Below are 23,129 nucleotides of genomic sequence, written 5' to 3'. Positions count from 1 at the left end.
GATGCACTGCACCCGTAGATCAGTGTAAAAACAGACCAATAGTGGTTAACCCCTTTTATAGGTGTCAAAATGTCCATTGCAAAAGCCATTATGTCCAGTGTATGCTTTAAACACATGGACCTTCTTTTTCTCTTACAGCTGCTGCCATTGCTATTTAGGCTGCTAGTAAGGATTAGCAGTGGAGTGCATTTGGCATCACCCTGCTTGGGACAGGAGATGGCATTACAGAGGAAGCATGGGCTTAAGGGCCACCTGCTCCCTCTGCAGCCGGGCACTGGCTCACTGCACTCTGAGGCAGATCGCAAGCCCAGACTGCCATCAACAGGTTTCCGACCCAGAGTATGCTTCTCTCTGGTTCAAGGTCACATTAGAGGGCTCCGTGGGCCACAACATGCTGAGCTCTCCCCCAGGACTACACAAACAGATGGTGAATATATTCCCACATAAATGTCTGCACACTTTGGGGTCTCATTTATAGATGTCACTCCAGTAAGATTTATGCAGCCTTTACCCAGAATGTACACATTTTACAACTGCAGATAGAGATTATATTATATATATATATATATATATATATATATATATATATATATATATATATACACACACACACACACACACACACACACACACACACACACACACACACAGTTGTTGAATTCCTGATCAAAAGAAATATATTTATCTAGCCACTTACCACTTTTTAAACTTAGGATAGAAATCAGGGCTATGTTTATCACAGGCTTCCTTCAGAGTCTGATGGAAATGCAGCACATCTTCCTTGTTCAGGTAAGTTGGGGTCAGGTCTGTGCCACCGCCAAACCACCACTGCTTGGTGCCTGAAGGAGACAACACAAGGAATGAAGAGGAATGGGAAAACCACGGTTTTAAAAAAAGGCAAGAACAGGAGGCGGAGGAGGAAGTTAAACGTTTATTCAATAACAAAACACTCTTGTTTTGGACAGAGCAGAGAAGAGTTCCAGCCATTTGTGTTGAATAAAAGGTCAGCAGCTACAAAAAAAGTGTAGCTGCTGACTTCTTAAAAACACACTCACCTGTCCCATGGTCCAGCGATGTGGCCGCCCGAAGCCTCACTCCTCTCCGCAGCATCACTAGTGGTGGCACCTGGCTGTGACAGCTTGTGGCTTCACAGCCAGGTGTGCACTGCGCATCCTCAATGGCTGGGAAATATTCAGGGACCTCTGATGTGATTGCAGGGTGGGAGGGGGGAAAGGAGAACCCCCGCTCGGACTGCCCGAAAAGTGGGAGCAGGTACCTGTCAAAACTAGGTCCCTGCTGACAACCCCCCCCCCCCCCCCAAAAAAAAAGTGGCATGTCAGGGGTACTTAAAGCGGAAGTTCCACTTTTGGGTGGTACTCCGCTTTAAAATTCATGTTGGATTATTTTTTGCAGTCCCTATCCATCTGTGGATATTTCATTTCACTTCCTGTCCCAATGCCATAAATCAGAAATAGAGGACATTAAAGTGAGAAATCCTTTCCCAAGCAAGCCATACTCTGAATTCCAACCGGACTCCTTGGAAAATCAAGCTGTAGGCAGCTCTAACAGCACCTCTTGGCTTGACGAGTCGATTTTCTCTTTTTTTTTTATCTACCGTACTTTTTTGTTAAAGGAGCTAGGTGGATAAGAGTTGGCCAAACAGGGACTGCATGCAATAAGAAGCAGGCATTCTTTGGGCATTCAGCAAGGTCTGGCTACAGACACGCTTTAGGTAATAGAGAGAAAACTAAAGAATAATCCATCCTTTTCGAAAAGTCGATAGAGTCTACTGGTGGTTAAAGGGTTCATTCACCTTTACCAAAAAACTACCTATGCAGATAAGGGGCACCTCACCTGTATAGAAAAACAAACTGGGCAGCTCTGACTAAAGTTGAATAACGCCCTTGCTATAGGTATAGGCCATTTACCTACCTTCCAAAGCCTGGCTGAAAAACTCCCAGAGATGGCATCATCCCATCCTGCCTTGTTGCCAAGACACTTTCAGCCATTACTTCTCACCACCCTATCCCAGGAGTGAGCTCTCAAACCCCTGCACATGTATGGTTCATTACTGCCTCCACTGCAGGGATGCGGAGATCAGAGGTATTGCAACGGGGGAGAGACAGCATGCATGTGAAGGGGTTTGAATTGGTTGAGTGTCTTAGCAAGGTCCAACACACAAGGCGGGACCGGATTATACCACAGTACTCTGGGTTTTTCAACCAGGCTCCGGTAGGTACGCAAATGGCCTACACCTATAGCAAGGGCATTCAACTTTAGTCAGAGCTGCACAGTTTCTCTATAGGCACCCCTTATATGCATAGGCAGTTTTTGGTAAAGGTGAATTAACCCTTTAAAAGCAACAATCTTCCAGAGATGGGAGGGGGCAAGGTACAGGTCAAGTTCCATTTGCACATTGCTTGAGTGGTCCATCACTGGACAGAATTGCAGGGAACCTTCGATGACGTATTTTTGAATATCTGGGATCTCATTAGGTTTACTCTACACAGCTGTCTTCAGACAGTATTGAAACAGTAGATAACTAAAATATCAAGCATAAAAAGAAAGTCCAAAACATTACATATAGAATACAGAACATTCTTTTCCAGGCACAGCTGACATTATGTTAATATTCTTACCATCAGCCTCCTCAATTTCAAAGTATCTGTAGTTGAAGTGGATGGTTGGGACATGGGGATTCTTGGGATGGATAACCGAACTGACCCCCATGGCAGAGAAAGGCAGCTTTCCTGAAAAAAGGAAAAGAAAAAAGCATTTAGGAAGGAAAGTATTCACGAGCCACTTCTAACAGTAAACCAATAATGAATACTGAAAAAACAAACTGCACATTGCCCAGTGTGCTCTACATTGCTGAGACACATGACTCCCTTTAACCACTTAAGCCCAGGAAGATTTTACCCCCTTCCTGACCAGGGCCTATTTTGCGATTCGGCACTGCGTGACTTTAACGGACAATTGCTAGGTCGTGCAACGCTGTACCCAAACGAATTTGACGTCCTTTTTTTCCCACAAACAGATTTCTTTTGGTGGTATTTGATCACCTGTGCGATTTTTTGATCATGCGCTATAAACAAAAAAAAAAAAAAGCGTCAATTTTGCAAAAACAACAATATTTTTCACATTTTTTTATATGAAATTCCCCCAAAAAAAAAAAAATGTAAAAATCTAAATTTTTTTTAACATTTTCAGCCAATTTGTTTTAGGCTACATATGTTTGGTAAAAAAAAAAAAAAAAAAAAAAAGCGTATTTTGATTGGTTTGCGCAAAAGTTATCGCGTTTACTAACAAAGGGAAAGATTTGTCATTTTTTGTTGTTTTTTTTAACGCGTAATGGCGGCGATCTGCGATTTCTTTTGCGCTACTGCGACATTGCGGCGGACAGATCGGACCCTTGACTGACATTTTTGGGGTTACCAGTGACATTTCTACAGTAATCAGTGCTATACATATGCACTGTTATTGTAAAATTACACCGGCAGTGAAGGGGGTTAACTTTTTTGAGAGGGAGGGGCTATGTGTGTCCCTAGGGGCGTGATTCTAACTGTAATTGGCTGTGGCTTGAGATGTATGAACAGTGATCAACGGTTCTACATAGAACCGTATAATCACCATTCATACACCAGGGAGAATGACAGGCGGCTTGTTTACATTAGCCGCCTGCCTTTCTCCCTCTTCACCGACGATCACGAGTGACCGGTGGACGATCGGGTCCACCGGTCATACGCTGGGTGGGTCCGTGACCACGCGGGAGCGTGCCTTCGGGGCGCGCGCTTGCTCCCTAGACCCTCACAGGCTAGAGACGTAGTACTAGGTCACTCTGCCTGTGAGGGGCTGACCGCCGCAGTAAATAGTCGTGCGGCGGTCGGCAAGTGGTTAAAAACAGGAGGGTCCAAGCTTTTGACCTTCCTGGGCCATATTGGAAGAAGAATGTTCTAGTGCCACACAAAATACACTAACAGTAAGGAGAGCTGATGAGCAAAAAAAAAAAAAAAAAACAACCAGGCAAATCCCAAGTTAAAAGAGATTGTAATGTCTCGTAAAAAAATAAAAACCAACATGTTATACTTCTCTCCTCTGTGCAATGGATTTGCACAGTGCAGCCCAGATCCTTCTCTTCTCAGGTCCCCATTTGCTGATCCTAGCCCCTCCCCTTCTGTCGAGTGCCTCCACAGCAAGCAGCTTGCCATTGGGGTACCCGAGCCAAGTTGAAGCTCCATATATCCATTCAGACATGTAGCTGTAGTTCGGCCCGCCCCCTCTCGCCTGATTAGCTTGCTGACTGAAAGCCGCGGGAGCCAATAGCATCGCGGCTATGTCTCATTTAGAAGAGAGAGTCCCGGATGGCTGAGGGACTCGTGGACATCATTGGACAGAGATGGGGCTCAGGTAAGTATTAGGGGGTGCTGGGGAGGCTGCTGCTTCACACAGGTTTTTTTATCTTAATGCACACTTCTGACTTTACAACTCCTTTAACGATCACTGATATAGATAATCTTTTACGAATGCATCAATATCTGGTTGGATGGATGTAGTAGCAATTCTCAATGAATTCTCAAGGTGCTCCTATATTTTGGTTCCAATTTTGCCCTTTGTGTCCTTGAAAATAGTTGCTCACAAAATGTACAGTAGGTGCAGCTAAAAACTGATAAAATGAATAAAGGTGTGACTGAGAAATGGGATATTTTTGTTTGGGAAGACTCAAAAAAAAAAAAAAAAAAAACACAGAAGGTTAAATAAGCTTATGGTTTGTGTTGGGCTGTATTCATAGCCGTCTATGGGCTGCATTCAGCCCATAGGCCACAGGTTGGACACCCCTGATTTAAAGCAAATCCTGTGGTAAACGGATACCAAGAGTTGTAATATCCACATTTACCATTGATATACACATTTTACTGTCCATTGAATTTATAATTCTGTACAGCCAATCTTGTGGTTTACAAACATTTCAAGAACATGTGTTTAATCAGTTTTGGACAGTGGTTGCCATCATCCTTCTAGTCATGACCAACTTAATAGCAACTCTTTAAAAACCATTTGGTGGTATATTCTGGTTGCCGTTCAAGTCCTAAAAAAAGAGGAATTGCTGTTAAACGTGGTTTACAATAATTTCCCCAATTAGCTAAAACAGAAAGAGGACCTACATTGCTCTAAGGAAATTAGCCTTCATCTTGTACTCCAGCCTGCTCATTGCATAGCATTATTACCTCCATCCACTGAGCCTACTTAAGCCCCTTTCACACTTGTGCGACTTGGGGCTGCGAAGTCGCATGACAAGTCATACTTCATGATTTCCAATGAGTACTGTTCAGATCTGTGCGACTTCAAGTTGCAACTTCAAAGTACTGCCTGCACTACTTTAGTCCGACGTTGATGCGTTTTGAGGTCCATTGACAGCTTCAAGTACAGTCAAAAAAGTTGCAGAAAAATCATGCAACTTTTAGGGCACACATGTATGAAAGGGGCCTTAGGCCTCATTCACACAGGCATACTGATCTATACAAAGGTCTGAAGCATTGATCCGTGCACCGTACACGTACTGATGTAATACAGACTGCCTGCATGGAACACCTGTGCATCCCTGGTAGCTGAAGGCCCTTCACATAGGCGTATGAATCAATAAAGAGGAGGTGGAACAAAAAAAAAAAAAAAAAAAAAAATTTAGGGAGGGTTGGGGTTGTGGGGGCTGCTCACTAGTATGTTACACCCTATATATGGGTGTAACTAAAAAAAAAGGCGAACTTATCCTTTAAGGGTATTTTGATGGGGTGGAGGTTCCAGCTCCTGCTAGAAACACTGCAGATTTTGAGACCCTATAGCTGGCCAAACATATCTTTATGTTTTTTTTCCACCCTGGTGGCTAACATAGACTTCCCCCATCCACATAAATGAGGTGGATAAAGGTATTCCACCTGCTGGGACATTGTATTTGGACAGCAGTGCCCTCCACTGTCAGAGTATACTGATCAGCGGCTGCAGTCCTGATCAATAAAGATTTTACAACAGGTCTCTTTTTAGACCAGAAGTCAGATGAACAATTAACTTTTGTCTGGTGAGGAAACTCACAAACTGGTCGAAATTTGGCTGATCCAAGCTGGACCAACTGAATTTAAATTAGTGTATGGCCAACTTAACACTACGATTTCTGCCCCCTCCTGGTCATATAGCAAACACATAGCCCCGGCCTCAGTTTTGTACATAACCTGGAGGAGGAAGGAAAGGGAAGAGAGATGCAATAGTAGTGCTGTTGCAAACCCCTAGCAAGCTGGAAGAGAGGGTTTATTTTTAAAGCCCCAAGTTGTGCCTAAAGAATAGTTCTAAATATAGCCCCAACCAATACAAATGTCGTCATATACTGTACCCCCTCCTTGGTCTAAGATGTGAACAATGCAATCCTTAAAGTGTGTACAGGAAGAAGAAAGGTCATACTGGGTGGGGAGGTCATTTCCACTAATTCTGTGCAAAGAAATCCAACTGTGTGCCATGAGAAAAGTATATGAACATAAAACACACCATAGAAGAGCTCCTACCATCTTTGGTTTTAAGGTTCTTTCCTCTACTCTTCATCTGTTGAATGGATTCTTGTGACAGGTATCCATGGACCACAGACACATTAACTCCTGCCTTCTCAAAGACCTTCCCATCCTGGAGAACACAGCTGACGCCTCCGCCACCTGCAACAAAAAAAAGGAGCTTTAATTATAAAAATGTTCCATGTGGACTGAGGACCTGGAATGGAACATAAAACACCAGCTATGTATTGTATATAGAGATAACTGAAGATCGAATCAGATACAGTGCATCCAGAAATTATTCAGTGCTACATTATTTCCACATTTTGTTGTTACAGCCTTATTCCAAAATGGATTACATTCATTACTTGCCTCAAAATTCTACAAACAATACCCCATAATGACAACATGAAAGAAATTTGTTTGAAAACTTTGCAAATGTATATAAAAAAAAAAAAAAAAAAAAAAAACCACATTCAGACTTTCCCATGGCACTCAAAATAGAGCTCAGGTGCCTCCTGTTTCCACTGATCATGTTATACAACTTTTTGGATTGGAGTCCACCTGTGGTAAATTCAGTTGATCGGACAGGATTTGGAAAGGCACATGACAGCCCACCTGGAGTTTGCCAAAAGGCCTGATGAAAGATTTAACTCTTTGGCCCCCAATGTAAAGCACCGTGTCTGGAGGAAACCAGACACCGCTCATCACCTGGCCAATACCCTCCCTACAGTGAAGCATGGTGGTGGCAGCAGCATGCTGTGGGGAGGTATTTCAGCTGCAGCAACTGGGAGACTAGTCAGGATTGAGGGAAAGATCAATGCAGCAATACAGAGAGACATCCTTGATTAAAAGCGGAGTTAGACTTACCGGCAACTCCTTTTCTGAGAATCTTCCGGGACTGCCCATGAGACCTAGGGCTCCTCCTACCAGGACAGGAAACATGTTAACTCCACCAGATAAGAGGCGCTCCTCTAGTCCTCCCCTTCAGTATTCGAGAACCATAAGACGTCCCTGGCAAAACAAACCTATGCATAATACACAACATCACCAGGTGGGAATCTGGCTGTCCTGGAAGACTCTCAGAAAAGGAGTTACTGGTAAGCTTTTCTCAAGTCATCTTCCAGGACAGCCCATGAGACAAGGAACCAGAAATAACCATCCTAGGGAGGGACCAATGGCTGGAGAACCTTTTTCGACCAAATGCCTACTCCTGGGAAGAGAGGAGGTCCAGGCAATAATGTTTAACAAACGGTCGAAAAATTAGACCAGGTGGCCACCTTACATATTTGTCCCTTTCAGTCCAAGATGCGGACCAGGCTCTTGTTGAATGTGCATAAAAAAAAAAAAAAAAAAAAAAAAAAGAAGCATTCCTAACTATAGGCTTCAGCACAATTGTCTGCTTTATCCACGTGGCTATGGTGGCCTTAGAGGCTCCATTACCCTTGTGTGTCCCAGAAAAAAAAAAAAAAAAAGAAAAAATGAACAAATAAGGCCTCAGATTTTCTAAAGGTTTTGGTAACTTCTGGGTATGCGAGAAGAACCCTTCTGACATCCAAAAAAAACTAAAATTCCTCTTTTCATTTTTATTAAAATTACAAAAAAGGTTGGTAGCACAATATCCTGTGATCTATGAAAGGTCAAGTGACTACCTTTGGCAAAAACCCCAGGTCAGTTTTAACACCACTCTATCATACTCCATCATCCAAAATTGTGAGGAAAGGCTCCCTAATTGAGAGCGCCTGCAATTCACTGACCCTGCGAGCTGACGTAACTGGAATCAGGAATTTAGTTTTTAGGGACTCAAATGGCGCTTTTCCACTGCATGGAACCGTACCGGTTCGGCACGCTTTTGTGCTTTTCCACTGCTGGTACCGCATGGTATAGGGTCGGAACGGTTCGGTACGGTACGGTATAGGTTTGCTTTTCCACTGCATGGAACCGAACGGTACGGTACAGCTCTGAAAAAACAGTACCTACTCGATTGTGGTTCCAACAGGTACCAAACTGGTACCATATCCCACAATCCTTTGCATGCAGTCACTACTAGCCACTGATTGGTCAGAGAATCCCACCCACCCCATTGTTATCCCACCCACTTAACTTTAGTACTACTTTAGTGGAAAAGCAAACCTATACCGTACCGTTCCGACACTATACCATGCGGTACCAGCAGTGGAAAAGCAAACCGGGCCAAGCAGGGCCGAGTAGAGCCGAGCCAGTACTAGCCGGTACTTGCAGTGGAAAAGTGCCATAAGGGAACAGTCACTAAAGCTTGAAGGGACAAAAAGGGATCAAAAGGATCAAATTGGTGATTTCCAGAAGAAACTTCTGGAGGATTTCCGGGGATTAGTCTATAGTCTATTAGGAGGGAAGGCATTAGAGGCTGAATGACAAGGGATTTCTCCAGAGACTTCTCCCCTGGATTCAGGGAAAATAATCCCTTTTTTTGTTGTTTGGGCTACAAAAAGGTCCTCCTCTGGGGAACCCCACTCGCTGGCAATTACTGCAAATAATGTCCAGGTTGGAGGGACCAATTGTCCCAACACACCTGGTGGCAGCTGAGGTAATCTGCCAAACAATTCTGAGTCCCTTTCAGATGAAGTGCTGAAATGGAGGCTAGATTCACCTCGGCCCAAGATAGAATCTTTTGGGCTGTGAATTGCAAATTCCGACTTCTTGTACCCCCTTGTTGAGGTATGCTACTGTTGCAATGTCATTGGATTGAATCTGCAGATGGTGACCGCTGACCTCTGCATGAAAAAAACTCGAAGGCCCTCTGCACTGCCAGAAGTTCCCTTTGATTTGATGATGCTCTTGCTTCCACCGGGGACCATTCTCCCTGCGCTCATCTCATTTTGTAGACGGGCTTGCATCCGTCAATATTCTCAGATGTTGGAATGACCTGTTCTAGCCCTCTGGTCAGGTGAAGTGGTGACCTCCACCAAAGGGTTCTCTTTACTTTGGAGGGAATGAGTACTTTCAAGTCTAAAGAACTTGGAGACCCGTCCCAGTTCCTTAGAAGGAATAACTGAGGAGGACGTTGGCAGAACCACGCCCAAGGCACAACCGGAAAGCAAGAGGTCATAAGGCCTACGGCTCGGGACATCTCGGAGCAAGACCCACTGGTTGGTTTGCAAGGATGCCATCATTTTATTTTGTTTGAAACTTTCTCCCCCTGGAAGGAAAAAAAAAAATCTTGATCCAGTGAGGAAATCTCATACCCGAGGTGTCACTCTTTGGGAAGGCTTCATAGAAGACCTCTTTGTTGACTATCCAGCCTAGCGACTGGAGGAACTCCTGAACCGTCTGGAGATCCCTCTCTAGTTTCTGACATGACTGCCACTACTAGGAGGTTGTTCAGGTAGGGGATGATCATAATTAATTTTTGCCTTAACGTGGCCAACGCTTCCCCCAGGACCTTTGTAAAGACCGATGACAACCCAAAGGGCAGCGCTTGGAACTGAACTGGAATTGGCAATCCCAATTTTATTGCTCATAAAAAAAAATAATAAAAAAAAAAACCACGTTGGTATGCTGGGTGAATAGGGATGTGCAAGTAGGCATCCTTTAAGTCTAGTGTTGCCATAAAGCACCCCGGGTAAAGCGGATTCTTTATGGAAAATATTGATTCAATGCAAAAGTGTTTGTATTTGAACAAGTGATTTATAGAACGAAGGTTCAATATCAGGCAGTATTTCCGAGGGCTTTTTTTTTATCACAAAGATATGGGAGTAAAACCCCCTTTTCTGCTCTGCCCTGAGACCAGAACATTCTGATCTACAAAGTCTCCTAACTGAAGACTCGAGGCAGTTGCCTTTACTCGATCTCTGAGCAGGCTGGTGACTAGATCTCTCTGGCGACTGGGAATCTAATTCCAGTCTGTGGTCACCAGATCCAAAAATGAAAGGGCTTGAAGGGATTCCCGTTCACTGTGGGAGGAAGGCCCTTAATCTTCCTCCCACTCTGCAGCAGAAGTCATAGCTTGGCAGACTGTTGAAGATTAAACAAGACCCCCCCCCCCCCCCCAGCCTCTGTGGCCTGTCCAATGCTTCTTGGGTTTGGCCTCCTCTCGCGGACCCTGCTGTCTGCCCCCTGCCCACAAAAAAAAAAAAAACTCGGGGAGTTGGATTCTCTTTTCTGGGAACAACTTATTTCTGTCAGATGTACGCCCCAGAGCTTCTTGTAACCTAGGGCCAAAGAGATGGTTGCCTGTTAGAAGAAGTATCTCCTGACCATGTCTTCAGCCAGAGATTTCTGACCGAATTGATCAAAGCTGAGGTCCTAGCTGCCATTCTAACCGACTAAGCGGAGGAATCAGCCAGAAGACCTACCACCCAAAAAAGAAGAGGGAAAGATTTAATGATCTGATCCCTTGGTGTCCCGGCTGACAGGCGAGTCTGTATCTGTGAAACCCATAACTCAAGGTTTCTGGCTACACAAGTGGGCGCTAAAGCCGGTTTAAGACCAGTAATTGATGCCTCCCAGGCCCTGCGCAGAAGGATAGCCCCTCTTATCCATGGTGTCTCTAAGCATACCCATGTCAAAGGCTAGATCCATATTCTTGGAAATTTTTGAAAGAGGCGCGTCCAACTTGGGATACTTGTTCCAAGGCTGCACCGTATCAAAGGGAAAACGGAATTTTTGTAAAATCTTACCTGTAAAATTCCTTTCTCTGAGTCCTCCGACAGTCGCCGCCCACTTCATATTCATCACCAATGGGGTTATGTCCTTTATTCCGTAGGAGTAGCTAGGCAATAGAATATGTTAGTACAAAGACTTTTAACATATCCCACCCCCAGGGGGTGGTCCCCTCAGTACATAACCCTCCACTTCCTGTATCCAACTCAGTTTCAGTGGAATAGCAGTAGAGAGTACATCAAAACCCCAAAAGAGGGGCGGGGGCGGCGACTATCGGAGGACTCAGAGAAAGGAATTTTACAGGTAAGATTTTACAAAAATTCCGTTTTCTTACGTCCTCCGACAGTCGCCGCCCACTTCATATTCATCACCAATGGGGATGTCCCAAAGCAGTGTAAACATGAGGGGTGGGAAGAACTCAGCCGCGCCCAAGGCAACGCCGTCTCCCCATCAGAGAAAGGAACCTTACCAAAGGAAGGAAACCAGTTGGGCATAAGAACAAAACACTCGCTCAACAGGAGCAAGAAAACCCAGGGAAAAAACAAAAATCCCAAAAAGCCAAAGAACCCGTAACAAGGGCTCTAGGAAACTGCCGCACTAAGAACCTTGCGGCCAAAGGAAGCATCAGCCGATGCCGGAACATCTACTCTGTAGAATATTGTGAAAGTGTGTACGGTCGACGAAGTCGCCGCCTCACACACCTGGGCCACAGAGGCCCCATGACGACAGGCCCAAGACGTACTCAGAGATCTGGTAGAGTGCGCCTTCACAGGTACAGGGGGAACTTTCCCCCTCAAAGCATAGGCCTGATCAATGGTCCGTCAGATCCATTTGGCGATTGTAGAAGCCGACGCCGCCATGCCCTTCCGAGGACCTCCCGGAAGGACAAACAAGGCATCCGACTTGCGAGAAGACTCAGTCGATTTGAGATAGACTCTAATCGCCCGGACAACATCCAAGGAGTGAAAACAACACCTCCGTCGGAAGCTCCGGCTTCGCGCAAAGCGAAGGTTTGACAATGTCCACATTGAGATGAAAGTCCGAAACCCTTTTTGGAAGAAAAGAAGGGTTAGGTCGCAAGACCACCTTGTCCAAATGCACAACCAGACACGGAGACTTGCAGGACAAGGCTGCCAGCCCCGACACTCGACGAGTCGAGGTGATAGCCACCAAAAAGGCGACCTTCTTGGATAACAAAGACAGCGAGATCTCCCAGAACCTTTCAAAAGGAGCACGCTGCAATACTGATAGAACTAGATTCAAGTCCCAAGGGGGAAAAGGGTCCCTCCTAGGAGGGATCAGATGACGTACCCCCCGCACAAAAGTGCTAACCAAAGAATCAGATGCCACAGGCCGTTGAAAAAGAACGGCCAAAGCAGACACCTGACCCTTGATCGTGGCCAGCGCCAGACGCTGGTCAACACCCGTCTGAAGGAAGGGCAACACCCTAGACACCGAATAAGTGTCAGGAGAGAAACCCCTGGATTCGCACCAGGCAAAATACGCCTTCCAAGTACGGTAATAAATCTTCCCCGAGGAAGACTTCCTCGCATTTATTAAGGTGTGAATGAGCTCAGGGGAAAGACCCCTGTTCTTCAGGACCTCGGTTTTAACAGCCAGGCCGTCAAGACCAGAGACTGTAAAGCAGGATGGAAGATCGGTCCTTGCGACAGAAGATCTTCTCGAAGAGGCAGACGCCACGGGGCGTCGATTGCCAGATTTACGAGGTCTGCGTCCCAGGACCGGCGAGGCCAGTCCGGTGCCACAAGAATCACCGTGGTCGGTTCCGCGAAGGAACCTGGACAGCAATTGAATCGGCGGGAACGCATACATCAGTTGGTACTGATGCCACGGGGCAACCAACACGTCCGACGCGTCTGCCCGAGGATCGCACGTCCTTGCCACGAACCGTGGTACTTTGTAGTTCAGACGAGACGCGAACAGGTCTACCTCAGGAAGACCCCACCTCGCGCACAACATCTGGAAGACAGCCGGGTGAAGGGACCATTCTCCCTGGTCCAGGGTTCGACGGCTCAGATAATCCGCCTGCCAAAATTTCACCCCCGGAATGTGACCTGCAGATATTGCCGGGACATGCGTCTCGGCCCAAGACAGAATCGCGGCCACTTCTCGAGCCGCCCGGGCACTCCTGGTGCCCCCCTGGTGATTGATGTAAGCCACCGCCGTGGCATTGTCCGTCTGCACCCAAACCGGGTAGCCGTGAAGATTGTCCGTCCAACGACGAAGACAGAGGAGTATCGCTCGCAGTTCCAGAACGTTGATCGGAAGGGAGAATTCCTCCGTCGACCAAACACCCTGGGTGGACAGAACGCCCAGAACACCACCCCAGCCCGACAGGCTGGCGTCCGTGGTGATCACCGCCCACGAAAGGGGACGAAAAGACTTGCCCCCCGATACTGAGGGGGATTGAAGCCACCACAGAAGATCCCTTCTGGTCTGAGAACTCAATGACATCTGGAGATCCAGAGACTGCGGACGCCCGTCCCACTTGGACAATATCTCCGCTTGGAGATCCCGTGTGTGAAAACTGGGCGAAGGGAAATCGCCTCGAAAGCCGAGACCATCAATCCCAGACACCGCATGCACGTCCGAATGGACGAAGATGGAACGTCCCTGAGGGACCTGACTGCCTCCTGAAGAGCTGCGAGTTTTTCTTCCGGCAGGAAGACCTACGCCTGGACAGAGTCCAGAATCATACCCAGGTAAGAAATCCGAACCGATGGGCACAATGTCGACTTTGGAAAATTGATCGTCCAACCAAACTCCTGCAGAGTCTGCAACGTGACGGACAGATCCTTCTCCAGACTCTGGCTGGTCGCAGACCGAACCAGAATATCGTCCAGATACCCCAGAACCGAAATGCCCTGGGCCCTCAACAAAGCCAGAACCGGTGCCAGCACTTTGGTGAACACCCTTGGAGCCGAGGCGAGACCAAAAGGCAACGCCACAAATTGGTAATGATCTTCCGCTATGGCGAATCGAAGGTACCTCTGGTGACCCTCGAAAATCGGGATGTGAAGATACGCATCTTGCAAGTCGATGGAAGCCATGAACTCCCCCGGAACCAGGGCAGCCACCACCGACCGCAGGGATTCCATGCGGAACTTGCGCACCCGCACAAGGCGGTTCAGCGCCTTCAAGTCCAGAATCGGACGCACCTTGCCCTCCTTCCTGGGCACGGTGAGCAGATTGGAATAGAACCCCCGAAATCTGTCCCGATGAGGCACCGGGACCACCACTCCCTGAGCCCTCAGGTCCTGCAACGCTAGATGCAGGTCCCGCAAACGCTCCGGGGATAACAGAAGACTTGAGGGAAAAAATCTGCTCTCCGGCCGAGAGAGAAACTCGATCTAGTAGCCAGATCGAACGATTTCCTGTGAAAGTGGGTGAGGGCGCCCCTTCAGGCCGCACTGTTGTGGGCCGCAGAACCGGATTGGCCGGACTTTTGCTTACCTGCCCACGGCTTCTTGCGGGAGCCTTGACCCTTGGACGGCTTGTCCCAAAATGTGGCCGAAAAGCACGAAAGGACCCCTGAGGGGGCCGAAAGAAAGCATTCTTTTTTCCAGGAGCCGTCTTAGTCTAGTGGGATTGAGGTAAGAGCGTGCTCTTACCCCCCGTGACCCCTTTAATTAGGGCATCCAGGGATTCGCCAAAAAGGCAAGAACCATCAAAAGGCAGATTGGCCAAGGTCTTACGTGAAGATTGATCCACAGACCAACACTTCAACCAAACCAGGCGGCGAGATAACACCGCCACACTGTGTACACGTGCAGCCAACGGAACCAAATCCAGGTCCGTATCACACAAATACATGACACCCTGGTGGATTTGATCCACCATATCCAAAGTCGCCTGGGGGGCAGAATCAGCCACCAGGACACGCCTAAGCACCTGCGTCCAGTTCGCGACCGCCTGGGCCTCCATAAGTGAAGCAATAAAGCTTTCAACATAGAACCCATAATAGAATAGGTACGACGGGCAAAGGACTCCATCCTCTTGTCCGTGGCATCCCGGAACACCGGGGTGTCTGCAGCAGGAATCGCAGTGGACTTGTTCAAAACTGCTAACGCCTGGTCCACCGGAGGTGGGACACACCAACGCCCAGCAGTAGCGGGCGTAAAAGGATAGCGCAGCTTAAACCTACTTGGTACAGCAAAAGGTTTGCGTATATTACGCCATCGTTCTTTCACAGCGCGCTGAAAATCATCAGTGCATGGAAACATCTGCGATGATATGCGCCTTTTCTGCGTCCCATAAGCCGCCAAGGCAGCTGGAGGACCTGTTTCCTCCTCCAAACGCAGAGTTTGCTTGATAGAAGTAACCAATTCATCCATGAGCGCAAGCTCTTCAGACGAGCCAGGGGGAGAATTATCAACCCCCTCTACCTCAGCCTCCATTTCTGACCCTATAAGGTCCCGGGAGGAACGAGACCCCGATAAGGAGATCTCTGCCCCAGCAGCCCCAGTACCATCACCCTCTGAAACAGAGGAAATTGAAAACTCTGGGCCTTTTAGAGGATTGAGCAACCACCAGCATTTGCACCTGAGTCGCAAGGCTAGCCACAATCGCAGCCAAATCCCCCCCCGGGGGGGGGGGAAACCGCAGTCCCCTGGCTTCCCACTAAATTGGCAGGAAACTAGTATTCCTGAGAATCCATGCCCTTGTAGCAGCAAAAATAAATGGGTGACCGCCCCTTTAAGAGAGCGATGCGATCGTAGCCCACTCACACTAAGCATCCCACACAAGGGACCCCCACAGGGACAAGTATACCAAGGCAGGATACAGGGAATAAAAAGAAATGAACCTGGAGAGATCGGTGCTGCTGCTGCTGCCTGCGGTGCTCCTGAAGGAAAGGAAATGCTGGCATACAGGGCGCTCTATGAAAGCCTATGGAGGCTACAAGAAAATGGCCGCCATGCATGTAAAACATGCGGCCGGAGCGATCGCAGCCAAAATGGCGCCGTTTGGCGCCGAAACCGCCGCTCCCACACCCCATGAGGGAGAAGTAAAAAACACACCATCTGCCCAAAAAAAGGAACATGGTAAACCGCCGCAGCGGCGCTGTAATGTGCCCCAAGCATGAGAAACTCAAGCCCCACAGCACACAGCCGTTCACACAGACAGAAAACTGACACAGAGTGCAGCCAGCCCCCCCTCCTGCAGCCCACAGCTTGCAATGTGAGAGATAGGGAAAACGTAATAGTGTGAACACAGGGCAAGGTACACAGTCCCAGACTGACACCCCCCAGACAGACAGGTCCCCACATAAATGTACTTACCTCTCACATGGCGTGGGGGACCCGCACAGGCGAACAAACCGCTGCACATGAGGCAGGGAGAGTCGCATCCAGGACGCATCAGAAGGTGGGTTGAGAAACCGCACAGCGTCCAGTGAGGTAGCCACCTCACCTAGCATCCCTGCACGGAACAGGGATGGGTCGTTCAGATAACTCAGGAGCGATACCTGACTGAACGCTCGATGGCGGGCTGAGAAGCCACTGACCCACAGCCTGCTACCAGGGGGATCAGCCCGAGACGCAGCCCGCATGATCCTCTTCATCAGAAGAACTAACTAACGCTGGTAAAATAACAGCTAACAAGAAAGAGAGAAAAAACTCAAATAAAATCCAAAGAAAGGAAAGAGAGCTGAGACAAGGTGCCCCAGCACAGAAACTTCCAGCTACTCCTGACAGCTAGACAAATGAAACTGAGTTGGATACAGGAAGTGGAGGGTTATGTACTGAGGGGACCACCCCCTGGGGGTGGGATATGTTAAAAGTCTTTGTACTAACATATTCTATTGCCTAGCTACTCCTACGGAATAAAGGACATAACCCCATTGGTGATGAATATGAAGTGGGCGGCGACTGTCGGAGGACGTAAGAGAAACCTCCTTTTCAGGTTGCTGGAAAGAAAATGCATTTCCTCTCAAGATTCTCCCAATCTAATCAAATTTTATCTAGAAGGGAGCTGTGTGCAGGAAAAACCCTGGCTGCCTTCTTATGCATTCCTTCATACACAAGATCATGTTTTGATAACTGAACTCTTCCAATTTCAATTGTGACATAGACCGCTTTTAACAAATCATCAACATCTTCTGCCTATGCACGTGCGGTAGAACACTTCACTCCACGAGGAGCTTATCTTTGCCCCGCAAAATGCGCATTCCTTCTTGGGTGGTTGTGCCTGGACCTTGTCCGAAAACTTGGACTGCAAACAAAACATAAAAGAAAGCCTAGTTTGAGAATTAGGCCACCCAGTTCTCCAAAAACACACCCCAGTGCAGGAGAGAGGAAAGGTGCTCCTTCACTAAGCCCCACAAAGCTTATGATGGAGGAGAAAAAGTCCCACAGTATATGCAAGTGGGAAGAGTCCCCAGGCTTACCTGAGTGGTGCTGGCGCCAGACTCGGCATCCACTGCCTGAGCAGTAGCTGCAGAGGAGTCCATCCTGCTCTTGTTTGTGTTCCACAGCCTCTGCTGGGAGTAAAACTACACCAGCCACCCAGCATTTTCTGTTCCTGCCCTTTGAGACTAGAACCAGCAGCTCCAGCACCCACTGACGACATCACCACGATCGGAAATGACGCTACATCGCTGCTGCTGGGTCAGCATGGAACGCCCTACACACGGTTGATCAGCAAATACAGTCTCCTTCCCCCCACCCCCCCTGCTTGGCTAGCCACGCTGCTGTCCTGGCAAAGAGCTGTCTTTCCAGGATGCATAAGGGGGACAGAGACCATCCCTCCTGCTCCCCTGGCATCACCAGTGCCCCTGGCTCTGAGGACAGGAGATAAGCAGCTGCCACAAACCTGCAGTTAGGAGGTATCGCACTGGGCAGGAGATGGCTGCATAGGATTCTCTACCATGTATCCATAGGACAGACCATGAGACCCAAAGAAAAATGGTTCCTGGAACATGTTACCCCCCTGTGCAGAGGAAACACTAATACTGAACGGGGAGGACTGCCTTTTATCTCTGGTGGGGTTAACGTGTTTCCTGTCCTGGTAGGAGGAGCCCTAGGTCTCATGGGCTGTCCTGGAAGACAACTTGAGAAAACGTGCTGCAGAGTGCTTTGGACCTCAGACTGGGGTGAAGGTTCATCTTCAAACAGGACAACTACCCTAAGCACACAGACAAGAGAACAAAGGAGTGGCTCCGGGACAACTCTGACTGTCCTTAAAGCGGAGTTCCACCCTCGGATAGTTTTTTTCACTAAAAATAACCCCGGGACAGTCAGGGCTAGTGCATTCCACAATGGATAGCCTCTGAACTGTCCCAGGTCGCACTTACCTTTTAGAAGAAATACTTACCTTGAAAATGTCTTGTCCAGCGCTGCCATCTCAGGTGTGGGCAGTTGAAGCCAGCGCGTCCTCTTCGTCCCAGAATACCCTGCACCGACCCCACTCGTCATGTCCGGTGCAGGCACGTCATTCCTGCACAGCTTCTGGGCATGCCCAGAAGCTGTTTAGCAGTGAATGACGCACCTGCACTGGACATGACGAGCGGGGCCGGTGCAGGCGCATTGATTCCTGGGAGCGATGACGCTCAGCTCCCAGGAATCAATGCAAGCCAGGAAGTGACGGCGCGGGCTGCGGCCGCAGAGAGAGGAAGAGGAAGTAATGTGAGTATACTTTCTTCTAAAACAAGGGAAGTAATGAAAAAAAAAAAAAAAAACGTGATTATCCATTTATTTTTCAGGTGACACAGAGCAAGCAGATGGGGCAAAGTGTCTTTTAAGGGTGGAACTCCACTTTAAGTGGCCCAGCCAGAGCCCAGACTTGAACCTGATTAAACATCTCTGGAGAGCTGAAAACGGCTGTGCACTGAAGCTCCTTTGATGGAGCTTGAGAGGTCCAGCAAAAAACGGGAGAAACTGCCCAAAAATAGGTGTGCCAAGCTTGTAGCAGCATACTTAAAAAAAAGACTGAGGCTGTAATTGGTGCTTCAACAAAGTATTGAGCAAAGGCTGTGAATACTTATGTACATGGCTTCTATTTTATTTATTTAATTTTTTTGAATTTGTAAAGATTTCAAACAAACTTTTCATTGTCATTATGGGGTATTGTTGTAGAATGTTGAGGAAACAAATAAATTTATTCCATTTTGGAATAAGGTTGTAACATAAAATGTGGAAAAAGTGAAAGTGAAGCGCTGTGAATACTTTCTGTATGCACTGTATCTAAGTACCAAGAATTAGATAAATCCAACTACCAATTGCAGTGCAGCTCTTTTGATGTATGCCTGAAATCAACACAAAAAAAAGGATTGAAGACTTTTTACAAATTCCACTTGGCAATCCCTTCTTACAATGCACTCCCTTCATTCATAAGCATTTTAAGAAGCTCAGATCAAATACACTTGGATGAATAACTCTGAAAATGAGTCCCTGATAGAGAACGTGTAATGCCCCATACACACGTGCAGATTATCTGCAGACTTACCAAAACCATATAATATGAGGTCAAACCTAAACACTTTCAATTTGTATGCAATCCGGCAGGCCCTTGCACTACATAGAAAAGGTAAGTCTGCAGACAAAAGTCTGCAGATAATCTGCACGTGTGTATGGGGCATAAACCAAGAGAAGTCTCGTGTGAGTTTTCTAAGTCAGCATTCTGTGGGATTGAATCCAGAGAACTGAGAACCAAAATGACAACTATAGTCTCCAGGATGACTACATTCACACGGGCGTTCCGTATGTCCGTAAATCACCCCATCCGTTGTGCGGATGATTTACGGACATAATGCAAGTCAAAGGCATTGCGGATGTCAGCGGAATACCATCCGCTGACATCCGATTTTCGTCCTTTTAGTTCTGTTCCATTTTTTGGAACGGAACAGAACCCTATTTTTCTTCCGTTAATAAAACGGAAAGGATGCAAAATCGGATGTCAGCGGTGTCATCCGCTGACATCTGCAATGCCCATAGACATACATTATGTCTGTATATCAGCCGCAAACGGATGGGATGATATGCGGACATATGGAGCGGATGACACAAGTGTCACCCGTGTCCGTTAAAAAAAAAAAGTGCCGGAGCGGATCGCAATATGGTCCACTCTGTGTGAAAGAACCCCAAGTCAGCATTCTGTGGGATTGAATCCAGAGAACCAAAATGACAACTATAGTCTCCAGGATGACTACATACACCTCACCAGGGGGCTCATTCACACGGACAGGGACCTACCAGCGCTCATAGGAGATGAAGAATCTCTAAACTCTTAAAAGCTGTAAGAAATCCAAAGCCAAAAATGTGTTATTGCAGCTTACCAATCATTCGATGTGGTGGCTGTATTAGTTTTCTTTTTCAGGCTTTTTTGCCCCTGGTGATCTGCCCACTAACACACCCCCTGTATTAGCTGCCCTCACTCTGGATGAATGAGCACAGCAGGCAGCAGCAATATCAGATTGAGTGTTGGGGGGGGGGGGGTATTAGCTGATTTAGTTACACTAACAGATTAAAGCCAAACCTCAGCTCACACTTTATAATCACTTACAGCAAACTGTTCTCCCCCCCCCTTTGGGATAAAGATTTTTCATGAATTAAAAGCTGATCATTTAATCACAACTGCGGGGGGGGGGGGGATCAATGGTTTGTCCCTTGCATGTAACCTGATACATTTTGCTGGAGAGCTTGTTCTTTTGAAAAATACATAGAGGGACTGGCTGGATCATCAGATGAAAACAGAAGCCCCATAGGCAGGCCAGCGGTCGCCCCCACCCCCATAGGCAGGCCAGCGGTCGCCCCCGTCCCATAGACGGGCTAGCGGTCGCCCCCACCCCCATAGACGGGCCAGCGGTCGCCCCCCCCCCCCCCCCATAGACGGGCCAGCGGTCGTCCTCCCCCCCCCCCATAGACGGGCCAGCGGTCGTCCTCCCCCCCCCCATAGACGGGCCAGCGGTCGTCCTCCCCCCCCCCCATAGACGGGCCAGCGGTCGTCCTCCCCCCCCCCCCATAGACGGGCCAGAGGTCCCCCCCCCCCCATAGACGGGCCAGAGGTCCCCCCCCCCCCCATAGACGGGCCAGCGGTCGTCCTCCCCCCCCCCCATAGACGGGCCAGCGGTCGTCCTCCCCCCCCCCCATAGACGGGCCAGAGGTCGTCCCCCCCCCCCATAGACGGGCCAGCGGTCGCCCCCCCCCCCCCATAGACGGGCCAGCGGTCGCCCCCCCCCCCCCCATAGACGGGCCAGCGGTCGTCCTCCCCCCCCATAGACGGGCCAGCGGTCGTCCTCCCCCCCCATAGGCGGGCCAGCGGTCGTCCTCCTCCCCCCCCCATAGGCGGGCCAGCGGTCGTCCTCCTCCCCCCCCCCCATAGGCGGGCCAGCGGTCGTCCTCCTCCCCCCCCCCACAGGCGGGCCAGCGGTCGTCCTCCTCCCCCCCCCCATAGGCGGGCCAGCGGTCGTCCTCCTCCCCCCCCCCATAGGCGGGCCAGCGGTCGTCCTCCTCCCCCCCCCATAGGCGGGCCAGCGGTCGTCCTCCTCCCCCCCCCATAGGCGGGCCAGCGGTCGTCCTCCTCCCCCCCCCATAGGCGGGCCAGCGGTCGTCCTCCCCCCCCATAGGCGGGCCAGCGGTCGTCCTCCCCCCCCCATAGGCGGGCCAGCGGTCGTCCTCCCCCCCCCATAGGCGGGCCAGCGGTCGTCCTCCCCCCCCCATAGGCGGGCCAGCGGTCGTCCTCCTCCCCCCCCCATAGGCGGGCCAGCGGTCGTCCTCCCCCCCCCATAGGCGGGCCAGCGGTCGTCCTCCCCCCCCCATAGGCGGGCCAGCGGTCGTCCTCCCCCCCCATAGGCAGGCCAGCGGTCGTCCTCCCCCCCCATAGGCGGGCCAGCGGTCGTCCTCCCCCCCCCATAGGCGGGCCAGCGGTCGTCCTCCCCCCCCCATAGGCAGGCCAGCGGTCGTCCTCCCCCCCCCCATAGGCGGGCCAGCGGGTAGAGGACAGCGATCAGTAGCCCACAGACAGTACATTGCAGGCACAGGACAATGAGCTGACCCCTGGGGACATTATAGGTAAAGAGCTCACTGATCTGCACCCTACTCATAGTAACAGCCAGACATAGGACGGACAGACATAGGACGGACAGACATAGGACAGACCTGCGCCCCTCAGACAGGACAATCCAGGTAACTCAGGTCAGTATTCCCCCTCCCCCCACTCTCACCCTCGTTCCTCTCCCAGCGGTCCACAGTGAAGGTGGCGCCCCCGTCCGCCCTCTCCAGGGCCCGGCACACCTCGGCCTGAGTCTCCATGATAAGAAGCTCCATTCTGCTCCTGGTTTCCCGGCTCTTCTCCTTCAGCTCTTCTACGGAGGTTACCGGGGCCGCCATGAACGTCTCACACCGCCGGGCCACCTCTTCTTCCTCCGACACCGAGGCCGCCATCTCCGCCCTCTGCAACCGGGAGAAGCCCGCCGCCAGTCCGGCCACCACCGCCGCCCCCAGCAGGACCGAGGAGCCGGCTCTTCCCCGGGAGCGGACCGCCGGTGTATGGAGAGCCCGGACACCTACAGAGAAGAGCGGCCATTTCCCCCGGAACGTCCGGCCCAACCTCACCGCCACCTGTACAGACATCACTGGGAGTACCGCCCGCACCGAGCCCGGTATATGTACACGTGACCGGGGGCACCGACTGTGACCGACCGCACGTCTACACACAGGGGGCGGGCCCAGGTCACCGGGGCGGGATCTGTCACTGAATACTGTACTGCTACTGGACGGTGTGCTTCGTTATGTGACTGTAGTGGGCGGGCTCTTCCAGGGAATACAGAAAGTGTGTGTAGAACAGAGCAATGCGTGCGCCGTGTACTGTACACTCCTCCGGTACATGAGTACTCATACTACACATCCAACCCCCCTCCTATATATATATATATATATATATATATATATATAATATACTACATAATCAACCCCCCTCCTATATATATATATATATATATAT

The 23,129-nt window shown here is 49.4% G+C and overlaps 1 protein-coding gene across 1 annotated transcript in view; it reads right to left on the bottom strand.

Moving 5' to 3' along the window:
* Nucleotides 1-22,847, bottom strand: part of CPOX (coproporphyrinogen oxidase) — a 43,915-nt gene extending 21,068 nt beyond the window's left edge. The window contains exons 1-4 of the mRNA XM_082245518.1: nucleotides 22,351-22,847; nucleotides 6,549-6,692; nucleotides 2,640-2,750; nucleotides 698-839 (exon numbers count right to left, since the gene is read on the bottom strand). Coding sequence (XP_082101644.1) covers nucleotides 698-839; nucleotides 2,640-2,750; nucleotides 6,549-6,692; nucleotides 22,351-22,759 — 806 coding nt within the window. The 5' untranslated portion in view covers nucleotides 22,760-22,847. The remainder of the gene's footprint in view (nucleotides 1-697; nucleotides 840-2,639; nucleotides 2,751-6,548; nucleotides 6,693-22,350) is intronic.
* Nucleotides 22,848-23,129: the final 282 nt, after the last annotated feature.

This window comes from Pelophylax lessonae (assembly GCF_965119305.1).
Source record: "Pelophylax lessonae genome assembly, chromosome: 2".
Taxonomy (NCBI): Eukaryota; Metazoa; Chordata; class Amphibia; order Anura; family Ranidae; genus Pelophylax; species Pelophylax lessonae.
Note: the sequence above shows the minus strand (reverse complement) of the source record. Positions and strands in the feature narration are given on the sequence as shown.